Source organism: Struthio camelus, chromosome 1 (genome assembly GCF_040807025.1).
Source record: "Struthio camelus isolate bStrCam1 chromosome 1, bStrCam1.hap1, whole genome shotgun sequence".
NCBI classification, from domain to species: domain Eukaryota; kingdom Metazoa; phylum Chordata; class Aves; order Struthioniformes; family Struthionidae; genus Struthio; species Struthio camelus.
The window spans coordinates 122,455,886-122,480,036 of NC_090942.1; the positions used below are offsets into that span (position 1 = coordinate 122,455,886).

Consider the following 24,151-nt stretch of genomic DNA (forward strand, 5'->3'; position numbering starts at 1 on the left):
TTGTCTTCTGCTCGGAGATGATAGAGCTTTCTGAAATTACTAAGAATTGTGGCGTTTCTGCAGATTCCTACAGGAGTCTTCAAGAGCCTGTCTGAGACGGACTGACATTTTGAAACAATTTTGTGCTAGCTTGTACAGCAATGCCAGTGAATAACACCATATTGCTTTCAACCCAGATGCTTTGGCAAACATCAGCCTCATGTTTTGCCACTGCTTGGCATAATGACTGATGCTACAGAGCAGTAGCAGGTGGTTTGGATTTTTCTGCTCGTTCTGCACCAACTCCCTATTTTCTACAGTGGCTTTGAAGCATGATAAACAATCTTGCTCTGTGATTTTTTTTTTTTTTTAAATCACAGAATCCCAGAATGGTTTAGGTTGGAAGGGACCTCTGGACATCATCTAGTCCAACCTCCCTGCTCAAGCAGAGTCCTCTAGAGCATATTGCCCAGGATCACATCGAGACGGGTTTTGAATATCTCCAGCGAAGGAGGCTCCACAACCTCTCGGGGCAACCAGTCTAATCACTTAGATGCACTTGGTAAAAAGTTGTGCTCAATGGCAGCCTACTGGAAGAGGATAGTAAGTTACCTGGCTCTTTTTTTACAAACATAGCTGTCAGTGTGCTTTGATTGTATTCCCCCTCCGTCTCGAAATTTATCACTATAGCAACAGAGGGCCTTGTTACTGTGAAGACTGCCTTATAACCTCTCTTGGATGTAGGAGACACAAGTAGTGTTGGCCATTGTCTTTTTAGAACGTGAGAGTCTCTCCAGTTAAATTTGGAGAAGTGCTTTTGTCTTTTAAAAATTGTAAGAGCGCTCTTAAAGCTTATCTACAATCTCTTGAGAGTTCTTCAGTACCGATCCCATCTATCCCTTGCCAGGCCCACAAGCCAGACTTGTGTCTTGTGTCCAGATACTTGGAGAAGGCCAGAGGTATTGCTTGGGCAGACCTTTTGTCAGCTTTTTATCCTGTCCTCAATCCTCAGCAACATCACTTTAGCGTTTTTGTAAGAGTGATGGAGGAGATTAACTTGCATTTTTCTTTCCTCTCTTATTCATTTGTTCCCCCGTTTTCTCTTTGGAAACGGCTTTCAAGCCTGGAATTGCGTGAACTTAGTCACAGATATGCTGGACACTATGGTTACGGCTTCTGGTTTATGCTCCTGCTGCCAGCAACCTTCCTGCTGTACCCCTTTTCAAGCATCTTTTTCCACAAAAGCCTATTATAGTTGGAGGTGGCTGCTTTTACATCAAACTGATTCCTTCTTACCTTAGTGGCTACATTCTAGTGCAGACTCCTCATGCTGTTCAAGCACATCACGTCTGCAAGAGTGCATTTGCCAAAGTCCTCCCTGTGGTAGCTGCCAGCCATACCCGAAGCAGAGTGGGTCTTCAGGAATTGGCTTGGGAAGGACAGATCTCCTGAACAGTAACCAAATTGCTGTTAGTGATTCAACTCATTTGGACTGAGGTTGAATATCCAGATGTCTTCACCCTTAGTCAGATGTCAGAATTCCCTGTGTCTGCTCTGAGTTGCCTCTTCGCTTTCTTTTCCCGTGGCTGACTCTTTGTGTTGCTCCTCGAGGATGTGGGGAATCACCCTGTCCTTACGCTAAAAGTCTGCGTGATAGCACTAGGCTATGCGTGCTTATATGGTGGCTTGTACTAGCCCTTATTTGTTTTAATGTTTTAATATGTGAGAATGATTTTGTCATGTGATAGAGCAGTTGTGCAGCTATGTTGTATTGCTGTGGACAGTGTTAATTGCCATCACCACCACTGTGTGCCACATAAAGCTGTAGGAGAATCCCCTCTGTGTTGTGAACTGGTCAATCTTCAGAGTTATTACATCCAAGAATACCTGAATATCTTAGTGAATGTTTTAAACAGCATTGGGCTTCTTGACTGTGAGTGAAAAAATTCAGGACGGTATTATAAGATTCATCCGTTAGGATTGAAGACTATTAGGGTTACCTTTTCTCCTCAGAAGGTGCCTGTGGCCTATCCCCAGGATACCTTAGGGACATATTCCTTCTCTTTTGGCTGAGTCATGGCTTTCTCGTGGCTACTGTTTCTACCTGGAAGAGTTATGTCGTGTATCTGGAGCTGAAAATTATTTCATAACCTGCACATTAGAGCACGCTTTTATCTTCTTCTAAGACCTTGGTTTGGATCAGGAGGGTGGTTTTGGAGCAAATCTCTTGACTATCCTCACTTGCCATGTTAAGGCTTGTGGTGCAGAGCAGTCTTGGGGAGAGCAAACTGATTTTCTCTTGGATGTGACTAAGCTAGAAGGTGCATTTCAGGAGTACCTGTGAAGCTAACCAACCATTATTGAATTTAGTGGGACCCGAACAGAACTAATCTGAAATAACTCTCCTCCACTTCTGCCAAAACACATGTGGGTATCACGTTCTCAGCACTAGAGGGTTTCATAGTACAGATCTACTCCTATTGTGTTATTCTACTTGCTAATGTTAGATATAGGCTGGGAATGTCTTTTGTATAATACTTGTTTGTTAGGGGGGTGCAGCCCAGCCTGTTTTTCTGTGACTGCAGTGCTGTATGTATGCAGGCTCATTCCACAGTGTGTGATATGCATGGCTGAAGAGATAACATGCCTTATTACAATACTGCTAGGATTAGAAACTTTCCTGTTCTGTATATTCACTTTCTTTTACTTCTCTCTCCACCCTCCCGCCCCTGCCAAAGAAGTGGGGCGATCTGGCCTTTGAATCGGTTGAAATTATGTTTCACTCTCTTGTCTTACTGAGAACACACTGAAATTTTCTATTATGTTGAAGCTTCAAGATGCATTGGTACATAACCTTTTAGATAAAGAAATTCTGTGATAACTGTTTCACCTTTCTTCAGTTGTAGTGCCTAGACCCTAGGTAAAATGACGTGGTAGGAGATTATGGTTCCTTTACATTAAGGCAACGTTCAGCAGGTGCTCAAGAACTGGAAGCATATTCTTCCTAGACCAGTGGCACAGTTGTGTTGGGAGCTCCTTAAGAATTAATGCCTGCAGGGTTTAGGACTTCTTTAGCAATTATACTATGGATTGAACTTGTGATGATCTTTTCACAGAGCACAGCGTTAAGCTGAACCTTGAAGAATTGCTTTTGTTCAGTGTTTGGGTCCCATTAGTATTTTTACTTACCTTCCCCTTAAAAATATTCAAGTCTCTTTCCTTACGTTACATGTTCTTTTCCTTCTGCATCTCTGTGGAGGTGAAAGAGCCAAACCCAAAACCTTGCCTAAATGTCCAGTCGGGTTTTCCTTGGTGTAGTTTCTATATCTTTCAGGAATGATAGAACGGTTATTTTTACTATTTCTGCCCTCCCTTTGCAGTGAGGGTAGAGTGTACCTTTCCACCTTTGTTTTTCTCCCCATATTGATGCTGCAGATGCAGCTGACAGGCAGCTGCTTTCTTAGTAACTTGTTTTGAGAGTCCCTCTGTACTACCAACCAGAGACTGAGGGAAAGAGAGGCTACATGTTATAATATAAGCAGGGCAATAAGGACACATTGTCTTTTGCTTATATTTCTTCCATAATGCCCCTAGAGGAGAAAGGTGGAGCTTCCTGAGAAGGAGGGGCCATGTCATGGCAAACATGAACTTCAGTCTCTGCTTGCAGGGATTTTGTAACCGTAGAATAAGATTTACAGATGTCTTTAGCTTCAGATGTGGACAGAATTTAAAGTTTAATCGATTTGCACAACTCGAATATTTAAATGCTGTTGCTCTCATCATCACTGGTATGAAAAAAGGAATTTTAATAGTTACTGTAACTTTTTCTAGTACATACTGCTTAGTTTATACTAGAAGTATTAAAGCCTCTGAAGAAGGAAATATGAATTATATGTCGAAAATATTTTTCCTAAATGACATTATCCTAAAGGAATAGTGACAAGTTTTTTTTTTTATTTTAATTTCTCTGTTTTTAAACTTGTGCTACTTGAGACAAGTGAACACAATTTACAGTGAACCCCAAGCACTTGGGGGACGTATCATTGTTTGGATTAATGAAACCTGGTATCACTGCCTTTTGGTGATTGCTAGTTGCCAGTATATATTCAAGCATACTTAAGTTTTTTTCTCACTAAAAACCAGCACTTTGAAATGAGACAAAAGATGTAATTACTTAAAGGTTTGTCTACTAAATACAGAAATTATTACAGAGGCAGGAAACTAGTCTTTGAAATAAGTGTTTTGGAATTGTGAGGTTTCACTGTACTTGTAAAAGCTGAGTATCATTTCTGATTTTAGTTGGAGTTGTCTAATCAGCAGTAAGTAGATATGAAAATGCTATAGCTTGTTAGTGGGGAATGATATGTTGCTTAGCGACTTCAAGAAATCTAAATGCTGTTCGTCGGGAAGTAAGGAGTGGCTTGAGACACCTATTGTTAAATAGTGATCAGAATCTCTCTGTTACTAAATGATTAAGAGCAGAAAAATAGTTTAGTTTCAACTTAAAACTTGTGAATGTTTTAGAAAAGAAAATAGTTCTGGTGCTTTCAGTCTACTTGGGAGTGAGGAAAAAAAGCTTTCTGAATTTTGTTTTTATGGAGTAGAATATGCATAAAGTATGGCTGTGTGCCTAGGAGTTTGTAACTATTCTCTTTTTAGAAAATCCATCCCAAATTCTATTATTAATGCAGTGTGTAAACACAGTATACAATCTCCAAATACAAAATAACTGCTCTATTAGTTGCCAAAGCTATGTACTATAAACTTCTGCTTGAGTGAAATAAACTATTTTAAGATCATCTATGAAGTCTGCCATTGAAGGTACTCCCTGCAATAATTACACCAGCAGATTCCTCGTAATTGAGGTGTAATTTATAATGTTTTTTTTTTTTTTTCTGATTCCGTTTGTCATTTAAAAAGCCTTCTATCTGTGTATCTCGGCCTACAAAAGGCTTTAGTTTTACATCATCAATTAAGTGTATGTATGTTAATTTTTTGCCAGCATAGCAATCCCCAGTAAAGTGTTGGATAGCCAATTTGAAAGCAGTAAAGCAAGAAGACTTGAAATATCAACGGGGCTTTACATTATCCAAATTTTGCAAGTGGAAGGAGGGGACATAGCATGAATTCCAAAAAATTTACAGTTGGTTTTATTTTAAATTGTTTTCAGCACTGTATAAGATGAAACGTAGCTTGATGGTAAACATCAGAATGGAAGTTGAATTCATGTAACATAGTGAAGTAGTTTGAAAATAAATATGATTATTTAACTGTGCTGTAGAGTTAGAACTATTTTTCATTTTGGAAAAAAAAAAAAAGATCAATTCATAGCATTGCATTTATTCAAACTACAGAAGTACTTTCAGATCCTCCCCCTCTCTTCTGAAAGCTGTTTTCTTTGGTCAGGTATTGAATAATTTATATCATGTGAGACTATTGCACATGATGTATTCATCTCCTGTTTAGCTCTTACATTAATGGTTTGGCATGCTGGCTGTACATTGATATGGTAGATGCTTCCCATTTTTTCTGTACCAACTGTTTAAATATATCTTGTGCTTCAGTAACTACAAATGGGAAATGACTTGAATTATTCTATTTCCCTTGATGGTTTTTATGAGTAGGAAAAGATTCCTTTTTAATATATTTGTATTTGTATTACGGATTAAAGGAGAGCTTTAAAAATGATTCGAATACTTATGCTAACCTTACATTATATTCAGCTGAAAATGCATGTTGTATCTAAGAAGTGAAGTTTAGGCATTAGACAACTATAGCTGTCTCTCTCTGTTAGCCATAGGCATTGCTTAGGCACAAAATTTTTGTTGCTTTTCACCTGTTGTGCGGATCATATGGTTTGATGTGCTGCCATGTATGTAGCACGTAATTTGTATTCAGTCATAAATTAGATTTGCACTGTAAACTTAAAATTGTAAGTAATGTAATTGATACTCTCTTTGGAGATGGAGAAAAGAGAAGACATGGCAACGATAGTAGAAACACTTACTTAACTGTTGATAAAAGTGTTACTCTGCAAGGACAGTTGAGCAGACTAGTAGAAGGATTACTGCTGCAAAGTATTGGCCAAGGATGGATTGCTTGGAAAATCTTGTAAGCCTATGGCCAGATAATGCTCTTCTTTTGCTTATTGCTGTTGCACCGTTGCAGGTTGTGCTAGATGAACATAAATCAGAAGGCAGTAATGTAGTTTAAATAGCTAAAATGAGGTAAAAATAGATTGAACTGATTTTTGTGTGTGTCAGAGGGGTGGTGCACGTATTAAGACAATTTTATGTATTTTTAGGACATGCAAGGAAATATTTTTAGTAGATTTACTATTGATAACATTTTCAAAATAAAGTTGTTAAATTTTCCAAATGAGGCAGCCAATAAAACTTTCATTTGTTTTAGACTCTAGCTGTGGAACATCCATTATTGGTCCCGTTTCTTGGTTTTGGGTGCCATAGAGATTGATTAAAGGAATATAGTCTCTCACCTCTTTAGCAATGATCCAGGCTAGTGACTGACAGAAAGTCATAACCCTCCTTTAGTTGACCTGGGGGCAGAGTGGAGTCATGATCCTTTTACAGGTTTGAGAAACATGGGTTGCTGCAGCTGTTGCTGCATGTCCTGTACCTGGTCTCTACCTGGATCCATGTCAGGTGCCGGTGTCAGACACCTTTCACAAGCACTTGAGGAAAAAAATCCCACGCAAGTGCAAATTTCTCAGATGAGTGAAGTGCAGTAACACTTTCACATTGTCGTCAGTCTGTAGAAAATGAGGTAAAACATATACGGAATCACTTTTCATTACCATGGCGTAGAGTGAAGCTGCGCAGCTGTGTTCTTCTTTTAAAGAGAGGCAGTTGCTTCCAGAATAAGTCTGCTAGTTTTTGTATTCAGATACTTCGTTTTAGATGGTCTGAATGGTGTCAAATTTTAAAATACACCCGTGTGTGTTTTGTGTGTGGAGACTGTTGAAAGTGTTGATGGTCAGTATTTAGTGTATTCCTATGTATAGTCACACTTTCGCGTATAGAAATACTTACTAAAAATATTTTTAGGTAAGTTTAATTTTTGTAATTGATGAGAGAAACTGGCTGATCATACTTAAGTTTCTTTTGTTCAGTCTTTACTGTAGGTTCAGTTTGGTCAAGTGAACTGAAACTCATTTATCTGAATTCTGTTAGTGGAGCGAATAATGAAGTAGATTCTTTCTTTAGTCTTTTTCCTCTTTTTTAAAAAACAGAAAGTTTGTACCTGTGAAAAGGGGGTTCTTGTATTAAAAGTAGCATGCAGTGATACAGTGTAGCAGCCTGTATGCTTCTATAAGGTGGTCTAACTAAAGCACTGAAGGAGAGCTTTCCTCCGTTATAATTGTTGTATAAAACACTGAAGAATTTTAACAGAAAATCTCGTGCTTTAGAGTGTTTGGATTTTTCTTTCTTCTTTGGATATTTTAACATCTCAGAACTTAAGAATATATTCTTCAAACCTTCGTGGAGCAGAGCTATTTTGTGGAAAGAGAAGTTTAAATCCTAATGCAGTACTTAGCTGTAATCCCTGTGTATCATTACTGCATTGCCCTGCCCTTTCTTTGGGGGCGAAATGTAGAACATGATTCTAATCCTTTGTAGATGTAGCTAATTTTGCTTTAAACTTGAAAGTGTTAACAACAACTCGAAAATGTGACAAAGCTCAATTTCATTTCTTGTTTATTGCTTGTTTTCCTATTGGACAATAGAAAGCAGCTCTACCCTGGCAACTAAAGCATGCTATTTGCATAGCCCCCTTTGATTGGCCCGCTGGCTGACTAGCTCTTCCAATCAGATGGTGTCGTTTTAGTGGTAGGCTATGCTAATTATCTGCTGTTGCTGGGGTTCAGGGTGGTTTCTGCGTGCAGTTCTGCTGCATTGTGTTGCCTGGTGAGAGGCATTGATAAATGAGTATTTAATGATCTGCAGCAGTTCCCACTTACTGCGGACAGACACAGATTTTAGAACAGAAGCGGAAATAAGGATTTAATTGCTGTTAAATCTCTGTATGTGTGTGTGTGTATTGTGTATGTGAATATATATATGTATATGTATGTGTCTGTATATATGTATGTGTATATAAATACACACACACACACACACATATATTCGTGTGTGTGTTTATAGAGAGAGAGAGAACCAGATTAGTTTACAAAAAAACCTTCACTGAAATAGCTTAAAACAGGACAGAATGCCGTGGAGACAGAAGAGGACTGTTGTTCTTCTCCTTGCGTAATTTTATTTAATTTTATCTTTTTTTTAATTAAAGTACCGTGTACTGAAGTAACTAGATTTATGCAGTAAGCGTGGCTTTGAGAACATTATTGAAGTCAGTTTTAATATCAGTACTTCCCAAAATGCAGTAACTTCTGTTTCTGAGATAACTATCTGTAGATGGTGTGACTATATAATAATCTATTTCTAGAACACACTTGCCTTTCAAAATGGTGCATTCACATGTCATTTTTTTTTTCCACTCAGCTGTAACTGTCGAGTCTGAATTTTTTTCTGTCCTATATATCATTCCTGCCTAAGAATATTGGGAAATCTGGTCTTAAAATATTTTTGGTGCTTAAATCTGTATCTGCTTCCTTTTTGCTACTTTCCAAACCTGGAACCTTTTTCTCCTCTTTGGTCATGGATTAGTTTACCTTCTTCAAACCTCCTCTTCCCCCGTGTCTGTCGTCTTTGGTTGCCCAAATTGTGGGCTTACCTCACATAAATACTCACATTCCTTCTGTTCATCTCAGTAAAACTGACTGTGGGGTTAAGGAGTTATTTAGCTGAGTAAATCCATCTACCTTCGTTTTCTCTAACTGCCCCCCCTCCCCCCATAGATAGGAATACATGTATGAGGTTTGATACCACCTAGCATTTACTAATAATGGTGGAAATTACTTGTACGAGCATAATTTTGGCCAAATATAACCCTGCTGTCAGCAGGTCTGGAATCCTTTGAGTTCAGTTGGAACTGAAATTCTGACAGAAGTGGTTAAATTTTATCACTGTTCTTTGCCAAATATTTTTGGAAAACGTAAGACAAACTGTTTTTAATTTTTATTAAGTCAGATTAATTGGTACTTTAAACCCTGAAAAACAGACAGCATTCTGATATTTTAACACTTATTTTTAGGACTTGACCAATCGTGAGACTATTGGGTTAGATGAGTGATAGTTGACAACCGTTTACCAGTCAGACTCACCATAAAGTCTAAAGCATACTGTTAAGGGTAACATATGATTAATATGATTTTTACTTTAGTGGTGTTTTGTTTTATTTTTTCAGCTGTTTTGTCAACCCTTACATCAGAAACCTGATAGCAGAGATAAATCTGATTGCTTTTGAATAAAGCAAACATTTTCTCTTAATAAGGAAACTCAGTGATTTCCAGTGCATTTCAGAAGCTTAAAAAACGTAAGATAAAATATAATTTGTGTGTACTTGAACAGGAGTTTGCTTGAAGCCTTCTGGAGTATAAGTGTAGTGTTTCTTTTATAGCACACTTAAAGGAGTGACTTCATGAAATCGCGTCATTTTAAATTCTTTGTCAATTTATTTCTATTGTCTATATGACAAGATTACCATGACTTATAAGATAGAAAATATTTTTCTCATTTTCACTTTTTTACTTAATTAATTTGACAGAACTTTCTGCAGAAGCAATGTTTCCTGTTCATACTTGCTTTTTTTCACGGGTTGCAAAGGGAACTGAAGGACAGGTGTGGGCTTTAAACCTAGATTAAATATACTTCTATAATTGGACTTAAGCAGTTGATTTTAAACCATTGTTTATAATAATATTCACACTTCATTCTTTGTTTCTCTCTATTATAAGAGCTGTTCCAAACTTTCACCTTGATCATAAAATAGCAGATATCCATTTTCCCCTGTCTTTATGTTCATGCTTTTTAAATGTTAGGAATTTGTTTGAGTTAGGAAACTTATTAATGTTTGAATTAGGAAACTTATAAACTGCATAATGTTAGACATAATTGCATAAAATAATAAAATAAACATAAGCCTTGAGGAGGAGAGGAAAAATCAGGATGCTGATCCTGGTACATTTTCACCAGCATTGATGTCCTCTGAAAAATGAGTAACTTTATTCTGTTTTCTGATCTTCGGTTTATATTCTCTCCTTTTAGTCCAGCAGATACTATTAGTCTTTACGCAGTGGTCTTTTGAAATTTTTAATAAACTTTTCAAGAAATGTTTTCAGTTTGTAAGCAAATGTTAGTATTCTTCTTTAAACATTGTTTATTAAATATTTAATAGCTAAGTAATGATTGCTCAGCTATTGTTTCACTTATTTCATTTGGAATAATATAAATATGTTGGGCCGAATCATCAACCAATCTACTTGAATTAGGTCAGTGTTTCGCAGGCTACAGGTTTATGATTAAGCTTTGGATGGTGTTACAATGTGACAGGAAAACTTCTAAAGAATATTAAATGTATATTATAAAAAGAAAACTTTAAATAAAAAAATATGTTGTTGCATATGCAGTTAAGCAGCTGAGAATATTTCTTCTCTAAATATTAGAATATTGTGTCTTGGAGACACATGAAGGCAGTGTGTCAAAAGGGAGCTTAAAAAAAAAACCAACCCCCCAACAGTAGAATAAACAAAATCATTGATGCGAAGCTCCTCATTGATTTCATCGCGTCAGTATCATTGCCCCTTTGCAGGAAGGCAGTCTTAGTTTTATTACTATTCAGCAGAGATCATCTAATGAGAATTGTAGATTCAAACAAAGGAGATGGTGCTTAATGCAGCCCAGGAAGAAGCTGTGGAGCCCTTTGCCATGGGATGTTCTGGATGCTAAAAGCTGACGTGCAAAAAGTGATTCAACAAATCCTTGGAAGAAAAGGATGCATCAGATAAAAGCACATTAATCACAAGGACTCTGCTTCTTGTAATTCCTGGACTGGAGACTAGACAAAGATGCCTGGCATGTACTGCTGTATGCTTACCTTTCTCTTCCCAAGGTGTCTACTGTTGGCCACTTTCAGAGACAGGATAGTGATTTGGATGGATCTTTGCCTTGATTTACAAAGTAATTGCTGTGTTAGTGCCCAGTTATTTGAAAGAACTGTGCTACTTTTTAATCCTTAGTCCAAAAAGAATCAAGTACCCTTTCTTGTTTGGTTTTGCCTATGAGCAGGAATGAACATCTCTTTCAGACCTCTTTCATTTGGTTTACTTTTCATAAATGCTTGACACTTAACTTCCTATAAAGCTTTTCCTCTGTGGAGCTCTGTAAACCAGGGATTTGCCTACTAGCCTATGTTCTTAGTCTTTGCTAAAGTCTTTCAGATGCTTCATATACAAACTGAAAAATTTAAAATCACTTTGCCCTTTTGTCCTTAATTTGTATTTCCTTGTTTTTCTGCAGAATGGAAATAAAATCCAGTTTCCTAAGAATATTACAGAAAGAAGTTGTTGTTTGTAAATTACCTAGATAACAGCAACAATGACTACCGTGTAGAATATACATGCCACCATTAATAATTTTATTTGGAACATAGTCTGAGGAAGTATCAAGGGATATTATGTTGAATACAATGAAAATAATAAGATTTATTGTATAGCTACCTATTTAGTGAGTGCTACTTCCATTCTCTGTTTTAAAATAAATAGGGTATTCATGTAACTAGAATGTATCTTTTCTTTTCTTTTCCTTTTTTTTTTTTTTTTAACATAGAGGAACTAAATTAAAACTGGGTAAGTATTTTGATGTTTCTGAACTGCTGTGCACTATGTTCTTCAATTTTAATACTCCTTTAGTCCATTGTATACCTAGGTGGAAGTTTGTGGCGTATATAAAGGCCTGTTCATGAGTTCAGTTCTCACTGCTTTGTAGAGCTGTTGATTTTTTTGTAGGCTTGCTCTTTGAAGTCATGCTTCTCACGACTAGAAATTTGAAAGTACTGTTCTTACAGAGCTTAGAATTTTTACTTTGAAAGTTAAAGTAGCTTTCTCGTAGGTTTTAGCTATACACCTGAGAGTTTTGATGATCTTGGCCCTCATTTATAAATAAGTAATTTCACTTTCACAAAGTTTTCTTAATTGCAGGATTCTTAAGAATCTATCAAAGTAATGTTTGTATGTTAATATCATTTAGATTTGTGTAGCATTGCCAGTGGATTAAATCATAACTTGCTCTGTTGTCTTTCATTTGAAGAGGCTTTACATGCATGAATTTTAGAGAGGTTCATCTCCTCACTTGTGGTGGGAGGTTTATAGTGAGCAGTGGTACTCAGTCTCTCTAGTTAGGGTGTACCAGACTGTGCCTCTGAGATGGCTGGGGAGAGTTGTCTACACATTCTTTCCCTGTCACGTGATGTGCCTGCTGCATTTCCACAGTGGCATGAACTAGTGTTTCCCCAAAAGTTCAGGCCTTACTGCACAAAAGTTACAGAGTGCATGCATGTAATTCCTGTCCAGAGTGCACTTCATGCTGCATATCACCCAGGAGGGATGGTAGCCAAGACAGGCATGATGCTGTCAGAACAATTAATGAAGCCTGCTCTTGGCCAGTCTTTCTCAAGGCTTCTGGCTCCTTCTCTGCTACGTGACCAATTATGTGACAGACATGTCATGTGTCATGACATGAAGGTCTGCAGACTGTTGGGAAAGATGGCACCCAGCAGTAATCTTTTGTCACCTGAGTACCTCATTTTCCCTTAGCTTACTCCATGAGGCTAGATGAATTGGCCTGGTGAACAGGACTTCACAACATGGCTGTTTTTAAGATTAGGGTTTGCTCTTGCTTTGAGAGAAGGTAGTATTTGGCGTTTGTGTGCAGGGGACTTGACTGAATAGTTATTCTACAATAACTTCTAAAGAAGCTATTCTTAATAACAAAATGTGTCCACAGAAGGAACTACTATGGGATATTTATAATGGAGTTGTTTGTTCCGCAGTAGCTGCTGCAGGTAATTTCCCTTTGTTCACTGGTTCTCTCACAGCTTTCCTCATTCCAGAGCAAGGCGAATGAAGTCCATGCACCTTCAAATTCTAATGCAGTCCTCTTAAATACAGTGCACAAGGCCAATAGGCAAAACAGCATTTCAGTAGAGTAGTAGTTCACTTAGAGTTCAGGTTGGCATTTAGTTGTTGCTTAAAAGGTGATTGTTCTAAACTCTGAATTCCAGGCACTCTTGACTTTTATTATGCTTAGGCAGATCTAGGGTAGGTCTAACTTCTCTTAAATGTGGGTTCATTTGAACAGAAGATTTCCAAGATGCAGCTGTTTGCCTCTATTGCTCACTGCTCACTGTCGGTTTTAAGAAGCATTAAAGCAACGCAGAGATGTTTGGATATTAAAACAGTGCAAAGTTGAGTCCTTTCCTTTTTCCAGACTTGCTTTTTAGAGCTGTTCTCAACATTATAGCTGAGGTGTTATAATGCTTGTTAGTACTGAGAACTTTTCCAAACATGGATTTTGAAAATGAAGGTTGACTAGAACTCTAAGGAAGGATCAAATTTGGGGAAAAAAGGGGGGGGGGAGAGGATTGTACAATTCATGAACTAATGCAGGATTTTCTTTGAATAGGCCTTTTGCTGTTTCAGCACTCAGTAATTTGAATACAGAAGAAGAGTGAGAAGGTGGATGCCTTCATCTGCAGTGGCCTGGGAGGACTGGAAGTAGTCCTGAAGCATGAACCAGCCATATGCAGTACTAAGAACTGCCATGTTTGGTCTGTGGTGTAGGCCCACAAGCTCTTGAACTCCGAGTGTGGAAATGAGAATACCTGCTGTGGTGAATGATACTGGTCACACTTTTATTTTCTGACTGTTTCTCATTCAACTGCAAAGGTATCACTGAGATGGAGTATCTGTGCACTTTGCTGAATGACTTAAAAGAGTAGATAGGAGAGAGAGAATGGAGAAAGCAAAGGTAAGGCAGAAAGGAGAGGCACAAAATATTTAGGGTGTAGCCGTGGTCAGAGCAATGATCATTAATGATCTTTATGAGGAAGATGTTGAAGGATAAGAAGAAAAGTATTAGCAATGCAGAGATAAAGGGAAAGGAAACGTGCAAAGGAAAGCATTGGTGAGGTTCGTGTTTCAACACTAGCTAGCCTCATGGTCCCGGAAAAACCCCAAGCAGTGTTGCCACTGATTCTAATGTAGTCCTGTGTTATTTCTGTCAGTTGAATGACATTGTGCCATACTTTTCCCAGCCTTCAATCTATGGAACTGATATGAAATTCTGCCTCTTCTCCAAGATGAGTCAAAGAAAATTGATAGGAAGCTGGGGGCAATGAGATTGTTAGAAAACAGGCAAAGCATTCAATGGAAGTAGTAGTCATTGCCTATAAACCAAATGCAGAAGACTTAGGTACAGAGGGAGCTTAGAAGTTATCCTTATTTTAAAGGAAATCAGTAACTCGACAGGTGAGCTGCGAGTTCTCAAACATGGGCAGTGACTACACTTAAACTGTGAAAACTAGCAAACGGAACGCTGGTTTGACTTTCACTCTTTTCTCTGCTTCATCTTGCAGAACAGTCAATAGACAGATATTTTTGTGAGGGTATTGCAGAGTTTATGTTCCTGAGTAGAAGTTCTCCGTCTCTTGGTGTCCTGACATCATGATGAGCTGCTGCACCGGAAGATGCTTTAGTCAATCATAAAGTGTTAGGCTTAATGTAGGAGCAAGGCTGTATAACTCAGGCGGTTAGAAAAAGTGTCACAATCATCCTTTTTTTCTTTAAGTGTTAAATGTGGAGTAAGTTGCTATGAAGAAATAGTAAGGAAATGTCAATTCTTTTTGTATTCCAGTGATTTCAATGTCTGAATTTGTCTCCTTTTTCATCCTTCAATATAGGTATACCTAAATAGAATACTTTGGTAGAACTATGGCAGTGGCACAAAGAGTGTCACATACTTATCTTGAGAAGTAGTTTGTATATTTAATAAGTAGGGTGAACAGAAATACAAATAAAGTATCTTATTGACATGGGAATTTTCAAGTGCAGTCCCATAAGACAGGGAAGCTGATCTAACAATTCATGGATTCAAAGAGAGAAATCCTGTCACTTGCTTTGTGCTGACATTTGTGGTCGTCATTTTCTTTTTGGTGAATCAACTAATTTTGCTAATCTAGAAGGAAGAAAAACCTTAGGGGTGGGGTGCTTGGTGTTAATAGTTTTCCTCTCTGGGATGGTGGGCTGAATTGGTTCATGGAAGGCTGAAACAAGTACTGGAATTGGTACAGGAGAGGTATAGAACTATGTATGTGGATAAGGGCAACAGGGCATCCCTTTTTTTGGCAGCAAGCTGTTTGCTCACTTCAGCTGTTTGTCTAGCTTCTCTCTATCCGATGGTAACTGTCAGAGAAGGCCTCAGGTTTTGTGGAAGACACTTGGGAAACAGTCATTTTGGTAAGGATGAAATAATGGCACGTAGCAAGTCTGGGTATATGTAAATGGAGTAGTTTCACTGTGTAAGTGCGGAAGAGGAGAAATTAGCTTCTGATTGCTCTTCTTGACCTTTTTGATGGTGGTTATTTGTTGTTTAGCATCTGTGGAATGATAGGTCTAACAAGTTTGTTGTGTTTGGAGTCCAGAGTTGACTGTAATTAGTATTTATTTGTATCCACCATTGAATGTAATACCTCTTACAGGTTTATGGTTTGTCACATTCCATATTTGGAAAAGGAATATGAAACACTGAGTAAGTGTAACTTTTTATTAATATGTGAATTTGATATGTACTGTGTGGGCTTTTTTACTCTGCCTAAAGTATGTATGGTATGTTCTATGTGTAGCCAAAGAAGTGACTGTGGGAAAGGTTGTAGCATGATTTCCAATTTTGTTAGACATCAGTCAGTCAACCTGGAGAACAGACCTTACAGTGCTCCAGCTATAGGGAAAACTTCAGTTGAAGTTTTCACCCTCTTCATACCAAAGTAAAAAGACCACAATACATAAAGCATAGAAAAGTGGTTTAAATTTCAGTGCTTACTGAACTACTCTGTGTATTCTGTTTCAGAGGTGGTGGTCCGTTTGTGGGGTGGCACACACAGTCAGCCTGACTCTTAACAGTCTATCGTTGAGTGTTTGTGCCTTGTTTTGTGTTGAAATGTGAATGCCAGCAATGCAGTGCTCCGCTTGATTACCTTATGATACTTTCGGGGGAGGAGGTACTGTTTTAATTGAGTTACGTAGACTGATGTCAAGATGGGGAGAACTGAACCTAAAATGGCATGGGGTAAAGAGTTGAGTTTTGAAACTGCATTGAATTTTTAAACTTATGCAAAAATTGTATCAGCATTTTTCTTACATTAAAATAACTATACTTCATGGTTAGACTATCTGATAACTACCATCTCAAGTATTTTGTTTCCACTTTGAGTTATTAATTTCTCTGATACTTGAAAAATTGTTTAAAACAAACTTGTATTAAATCAAATAAATATTTCCCATCCTTACTGAATAACGAAATGTGTTCTTGAGCTTATCCTCCTCAACTATGTGCAGGTACTTCTTTAAAGGATTAAATACCACCTTCTTTCTTACGATAGGCTAATTCATTTTTGCAGTATCTGTATTTTCAGATAGTTTTGGGTTATGAGCCTCTTTTGAGGTTATAGTTTTAAGTTTTCTCAGTTAGTGTATTTATGCTATTGGTCCCCTTTTAAACATTTTTTCCTGGTTATAGTTACAATGGTTCCCTCATACAATTGCTTAACTTTTTATTAAGGCCTTTTTTACTCACTGTTACTTTCCAGAGAGAGTAAATTTACAAAAAACGAAAAGTAACTAGTTTCATCATTTATATTTTGTGTGTATTGTGATGAATTCTAATGGATTGTAATGAAATCTAATAATATTCTGAACAGCTTCACTTCCAAAAAAGCTGTTACATTCATGACTATAGGAGAAAAAGGTACGTCTCTCAAGGCTGAAATGTGGAATGCCTTCTGTAGCTCCTTTAGGTCAAGTTCTGATTTAGTCTTGGTCACCAGCGAATACACGTTTTTGCCTCTTCAGCTGTATATTTTCATGCCATTCCCTGAACTAACACTTGAGGTAAGCCCTGTTCTTAAGGTAGTTTTTCCCACTCCCAATCTGCAATCCCTTCTCTAAATTTACTTAATGTATAGGGATCTTGGCATACTTTTTTCTATTGCTTTATTTCCTTCCCAAGCTGTTTCATAATGTGTAATCCTTTCAGCATACAGTGGTTAGAAGGGAAAACTGATGATCAAACAGACCTCATTCCATAGATTTTTCTATCCTGTAGAAGTTTAGGATGCAGCATGTGATGACTCCTGTGGATTCTAGTACCCTCACTTTGGCCAGTAGATCAGTTAGTTTTCTGAATGTCTGAGCTCTCCGCATGAATTCTCTGGGCACCAGGGGTTTTAGGAACTTTCTTCTTTTGTGGAGGTTATAGATGTATGCAAATGTTCCTATTGCTATAGCGGACGGGCTCCTAAAACGGAAGGGGCGCTATTCTATTCACTTCTTCTCCCTTAACTTTTTCTAACAGGTTATTAGACGTTTCTTGGCTCATAACAGTATATTATGAGTGTTCTGTTGGAATTAGCTGTACCAGAGTAGGGTTGCAAGTATCATGGGACTAAGTCTGAAATATGGGTCAGGTATTTCATCAAGGATCATATCATGGACATCATTTTTTGTTGATAACTAAGACTGCTTTCAGCAAGGGAACTCTTGTGTTTTCCATTCCCATGACAATAAGAAACAATAAAGATGGAAATTATTTGGATACTGATCTTTTAGAGGCTATAGCCTTGATTCTTAACATTTTGACCCAGCTAGTTCTTGCTTGCTGCTGACATAGTTAAGGGTTGGATGCTACTGTCTTCACAGAGACTTTTAAAAATGCCTTTCCGTTTGGTTTAAGAACATGCCATATGAACGGACAATTTCTGTCTATCCACCTGTAGCAGACTTCAGCTCATCAGACTCTAGGCAAGCTCTTGTATTTAATACCCTTTTTCTCAAATTCAGTGCAGCTATGTGAAACTTGGTTTAAATTTCCGCCAATGAGCAATGTTTTTTTAAAAGGTTTTTTTGATGGACACTGTTTTGATGGACAGATGTTGACGTCATTGTTAATGTTTGACTCCTCGTATGTATATGACTCCAAACAGATAGGTAGCCACTTGTTAATCACAGGCGTTGAAGCTCCAAAAAAGTTGACTTGAATAATATAAGTTATTTGTCTAACTGTAGTTCTAAGAGAAGTTTTCTTTGTGATACCACAGTCCAATCTCCTTATCTTCAGTCATGCAGTTCTCTTCTTTCTCTTCTCTGGGACTGTGCTGCTAAAATTGAGTGAGTTGGTCCAAGTGGGCTGCCTCCAGTTTGGAAGACGAAGAGAGCTGCAGCCTTAGCATCTGCTGGTGGGCTCTTTAGAGAGAAAAAGTGTGCAGGCATCAAAAGTTTAACGCTGAGGCAAAACATCTGCATTACAAGTGTTCTCTTGGGCGTAATTATATCTCTAACCCCTTTTTTTACTCTGATTTACTTATATACTCTCAGCCCTGACCACCCCCCCCCCTTTTTTTTTTTTTTTAAGTGTCTACTGCATTATTCAGTTTATCCTCAGGTTTGTTGCGCTCTTTTGAGCGGAGTGTCCGAAGACACTATGGAGTGAAATGAACTAGAATGCCACGTTATTGGAATTTTTATATAAGTATGTGAATTTTCCAGTTTTTTGGGACATAAGTAAGCACAGGTTTTTTTTTTTTTTTTAAATTAAGTTTGTTTTTATTAAGTTATCTAATTTGCTAGATATCTAGTATGCTGTTGGGGAACTGTGGTGGGGTAAAAAAAAAAAATTAAATAAGGGAAATGCCTTTTAAAGTAATAGACCCTAACATTTATGCCTTTTAAAGTAATAGACCCTAACATTTATAATAATCTTTTTTTTTCTTTAGACTATCTGATGTAAATATTATTTTAACTTTGAATCCAGTCACCCTGTCTTGATTAAATAAGATTTTTTCAGACTAAACAGAAAATTAGCAGAAATTAAAAGAGCAGAAAGTTGATGTACCAAATAGCTTCTTCTATGCCTTAAACTGTTGTTGTTGGAGTGTTCAGTATATCTTCAAAAGCAGAGGTACACTAAAGATACCTCCTTTGTAACTTTTTCTATGCCTTACACAGGACCAGCAAAACCAAAAACAGATGTGAAGTTTAATTGATGTTCTGTTTTCAAAATTATGTAGATGGAAGATTAACTCTGAATCTCTAGTAGAAATGGAGTTTAGACATTAAGAAAATACACTAATGAGAAAAAAAATGGTTTGTGTATGTTTTTTATATTTGCATTTTTCTGATGCAGAAATACATAAAGGAACTGTGATACCTCTGAGAGAGATCAGCTGATGTACTAGAATATGTGAATATATTTTCCCCTGTATTTAATGTGAACTTGTAAAGTTTATAATAGATAATTTTAAATTTATCAACAAAGACGACCATCTGTTGCCCATATCATGGGTAGACATAAGATGTGTCTTGGACTGAAAATGGAAAAAGATGCAAATATTTTTACAAGTTTACACTCAAATATTTAAAGAATACTTTCACTGTATCTCTAAGTTTGGAGGATGATTTCACTTTCAGAGCTTACTCGGTCTGCGTTTGGGTTAAAAATTACAAAGTGGTTTTTAATGGACCTTTTATAGAACAGTTAAGAGTAATTTTCTGTCCACTTTAAGTCCACTTAGTTTATAATATTTTTAGGTGAGGGAATTCTTTATTTCATTTGTATATGTACTCTGGAAGATCTTCTTCCTCCTTGTGTTACCAGGGGCACCACAGTGCACACAAAGAAGTTTGCATGTGTCATAGTTCTTTTGAGAAGTTGGGGGTTCCGTTGTTGTTTAAGTAAAATGTTATTTGCAACAGCAAGTTGTTCTACATGGCCCTCTTGCTGGAAATTTTGTTTGAGGATTTAATGAAACATTGAGAAAATAGGGAGGTGCTTGTAGTCAACCAGTTTCTTTGTTTTTTCTGGAGCAGTTTGTTCCGTTTGTCTTCTGGTGGTAGTGAATTGTAACACTTGAGAAAAATGCTAGTGGTCTGTCAGTGGGTATTTCACTGTACGATTTCATTTCACCTCCTTTTAATTAAGTTAATTTTCTTTATTGAAAATTTTTTTTTTACATTATCTTAGTTTAAAATTGTGCTTGATTTCACCGCATGCAGTTCTTCGTAACTTACTGCCCTAGTAGGTGCCGAATCAATGAGGCAGTACCATCTTCAATATCATTCAGTTTTTTGTATCATTTCAGTTTTATTTTTTCATAACATAGGAAGAAAATTGAGCAGTCGGTTATTTTTATGAAAGTCAAATGGATGTGTGTTGTTCATCTTAAAAAAGATCAAAACAAAGCAAATATTTTGCTGTTTTCTACTGATTATGTTTTCTTGCAAAGTTTTGATTGTAAAGGAAATGGGAGATTTCCATTTCTGGTTAAGGTGTTTGATTATTTCATATCTTGCTTCTCAATTTAATCTTGCCCAATAATTGTGCTTTCAGATTTCAGCTTGCGATTCCAAACGTATTTCTTCAATGGCAGTGTTGGCTTCGGTACTTCTGGCTGCTTGTCCCATCCTGCTCCGTCTGTTATGTTGTGCCAACACTGCATCCATTTAGAGAATTTCCCCCCTCTTGCATAATCAGCAAAAAGCAGAAGAGAAGAGGATGGATGTTAAACGTGGAACATCCTAAACTTTCATTAGCAAACAAAGAAAACCAAGTTGCTTTTTAATTCTGTCCTTCACTGTGGAGGTATAAGCAGACTGCGAACCAAGTAAATGTTGTCTGACCACAGTCTAAAACAACAGCTCAGAGAGGTGTGGGAACTGTCCCACTTAGAGGCAGATTCTTCCTGCCTGTGGAATTTGGCATTTTTCAAAAGTTATGGAATCTAGGACTTTGGCCATATAATTTGCCATTCTCCTGCAACTTGACACCAAGCATTTTGTTTGTCTCTTGCTTTGCAGTTGCTTCATGCAGTCTGATTTCTCCTTCCCAAAAAGGAATTAATTCAAGTTACAGTGCTTGCTACCTATACCTTGATGAAACTCAACAGTAGGAGTCAGGAAGCTGAGCTGAAGTACAGTGTGCATCGGAAGAAGGATGGAAGTTTAAAATGTAGGCTGGTGAGCTAAGCAGTTTGCAGGAAAGCATACCATTGAGGCGAGGGAAGATGAGTTTCTTTTCTTTTTCTTTTCCTTTTCTTTTCTTTTCCTTTTCTTTTCTTTTTCTTTTCCTTTTCTTTTCTTTTTCTTTTCCTTTTCTTTTCAGTCCATAAAGTTGCTGTGAGCAGCCTTGAAAGAGCAGATCCTGAGTTAAGGATAAATATGAATAAACAATTAATGAGTAATTTGCCACAAATGAAATTGGAAGGGTTACTTCAGCTGAGTAGCCTTATCTTTATATGAAGATGATTTCTATGTTGATCTATATGGAAACCATTGCATATGTTAAAACAATGAACCTATTAGTGCTCATATACTCTATAAGCTAGGAGATGGAGACTAGCTGAAGTAAATATTTTAAAGACATTAACTTCACATTAAAATCTTGTATTGTCTTTCTAGGAGGAGAGACTTCAGCATGCAAACCTTCATCTGTTCGGCTTGCACCATCGTTTTCATTCCATGCTGCTGGCCTTCAGATGGCTGGACAGATGTCCCATTCGCATCAGCAGTACAGCGATCGTCGGCAGCAGAACATAAATGACCAACAAGTTTCTGCCTTATCATACACTGACCAGATTCAGCAACCTCTAACAAACCAGGTATGTGATATCAACAAAGTCATTTTAGTATTTAGATATTATTCCTTCTGTAAATATTTTTGTAATCCATAAATACATTTTTATAACCTATAAATTTTACAAACTGATTACCGGATCAAGCTATATATATTGTTTTTAACTGATTAGCTCCTGACTCTTCAAAGAGGGGTGGAAGAATAAGTTTTTGGATGTTTTTTTAAACGTGGTAAATATATACTGTGATTACTCCTAACATTTTTGAAGTTCACTTCAAGGGAAGAAAGATTGCCCAAGTGGGGAGTTGGAAAACAAGTTTGATAATAGTTGTTTTTTCAGTGCTGTTTGATGTAAAACATAATTGCTTTATTATTTGTTTTAATGGGGAATATTTTGGTGGAGAGTCTCTGGTTAGTATCTTTGGAATGTAGAAGTTTGCACAAAACACAATTTTTATTAAGATACACATTTTTAAAAGAAAATAAAATATAAATCTATGATATCACTGAGATTATACTACTATTTCTTTATCCTGTCAAAGTTAGCATTCTCTGTGTGGTACTTGCTATCAGATAAAGATATAGTAAGCATAGTTAGGGATTATGATGATTAAGGATGCTTTTTGGCTGTCAAGATCAGTGCTTCTTCCTTATTGCCTTTGCTGCTGAACTAGCTTCCGAAATACTAGTGCTAGTTTACTAGCTGCAAAAGCATTCCTCTGTGTAAAAGATCCTTCTGTTGCTTTTTAAGACGTGTATAGCCTGGTATTGGAGATATGATCATGGATAAGTCCGGAAACTTAAAATCCAGAAATTGGTGAGTCAAAAGCTTGAAAATTTTATGCAGGCTAATGAGGCGTGTTCCACTTAGGGAGGATGGAGAGTGAAATCTTTTGCTCCTCCCAGCTTTGGGTGCACTCCTGTATTCAAGAAGGCTTCAGCAGAGTAATCTGCAGTACCATGAAGAGAGGCTCTACTAATATTGCACTATAGAAAGGAGTTTCTGCAGAAAGAGAGGAAGATTAGCGAGAAGGAGAACTAAGTGCCAGGATACTTGACACTAAAATTTGCAGATGCATAATGTCTAGGACTCCGTGAAGAATGACAAAGTGAATGAATGGAGCTGGCAAAGGATGTTTTCACTTTCAGGAGAGCCACTCAAGAGGAAGAACAAATCTGTTCGTATAGTAATATTTAGTTCAGGAAATCTACAAAGCTATTTTATGTGACTTTTTGTAGGTTAAAAATCCCCCAGAAGATCCACAATAAAGTTAATGAATCTGTCCATCAGTTCAGAAAAGTTGCTGTGTTCCTTAAACCTTTCAAGGTACTTAACTAAGACTTACATGTTTTTAAGCTTAGTTCACGTGAGTACTTAGTCATTCATGTTTTCAAACCAAAAAGCAGGATCAGGGAACTTCAGGATGTATCACCATCACTTGCTGCTTGTGGTCACAGTGCCTTTAAAATGACAGCTGAATGACAGAAAGCCAAAAAATGGCTTTTGGAGAATAACCAAGAATTGATGGCCAAATAATGCAGCCCATTGGGATCACAGAATGGTTGAGGTTGAAAGGGTCTTCTGGAGAGCATCTAGTCCAACCCCCCTGCTCAAGCAGGGTCACCTAGAGCATATTTCCCCGGATCGTGTCCAGGCGGGTTTTGAATATCTCCAGGGAAGGAGACTCCACAACCTCTCTGGGCAACCTGCTCCAGTGCTCTGTCACCCTCACAGGAAAGAAGTTTTTCCTCAGGTTCAGAGGGAACTTCCTGTGGTTCAGTTTGTGCCCGTTGCCTCTCGTCCTGTCACTGGGCACCGCGGAGAAGAGTCTGGCCCCATCCTCTTGACACCCTCCCTTTAGATATTTGTATACATTGATGAGATCCCCTGGCAGTCTTCTCTTCTCCAGGCTAAACAGGCCCAGCTCTCTTAGCCTTTCCTCATGAGAGAGAGGATTCAATGCCTTAATTATCTTAGTAGCCCTTTGCTGGACTCGCTCCAGGAGCTCCATGTCTCTCTTGTACTGAGGAGCCCAGAACTGCACACAGCACTCCAGGTGAGACCTCACCAGGGCTGAGTAGAGGGGGAGGATCCCCTTCCTCGACCTGCTGGCAACGCTCTTCCTAATGCAACCCAGGGTACCATTGGCCTTCTTGGCCACAAGGGCACACTGCTGGCTCATGCTTAACTTGTTGTCCACCAGCACTCCCAGGTCCTTCTCGGCAGAGCTACTTTCCAACAGGTCATCCCCCACCCAGCCTGTCTTGCTGCATGGGGTTATTCCTCCCCAGGTGCAGGACCCTGCACTTGCCTTGGTTGAACTTTAGGAGGTTCCTCTCCGGCCCAGCTCTCCAGCCTC

The 24,151-nt window shown here is 37.8% G+C and overlaps 1 protein-coding gene across 4 annotated transcripts in view; it reads left to right on the forward strand.

Moving 5' to 3' along the window:
• DYRK1A (dual specificity tyrosine phosphorylation regulated kinase 1A) overlaps nt 1-24,151 on the forward strand; it is a 94,415-nt gene that overhangs the window by 46,283 nt on the left and 23,981 nt on the right. For 3 of the 4 annotated variants that reach the window (XM_068913713.1, XM_068913697.1, XM_068913706.1), the window contains exon 3: nt 21,617-21,816. In XM_068913713.1, the coding sequence (XP_068769814.1) occupies nt 21,617-21,816 (200 nt within the window). Of the gene's footprint in view, nt 1-21,146; nt 21,168-21,616; nt 21,817-24,151 lie in introns of those variants that run through there. The other variant, XM_068913719.1, reaches the window with a different exon arrangement.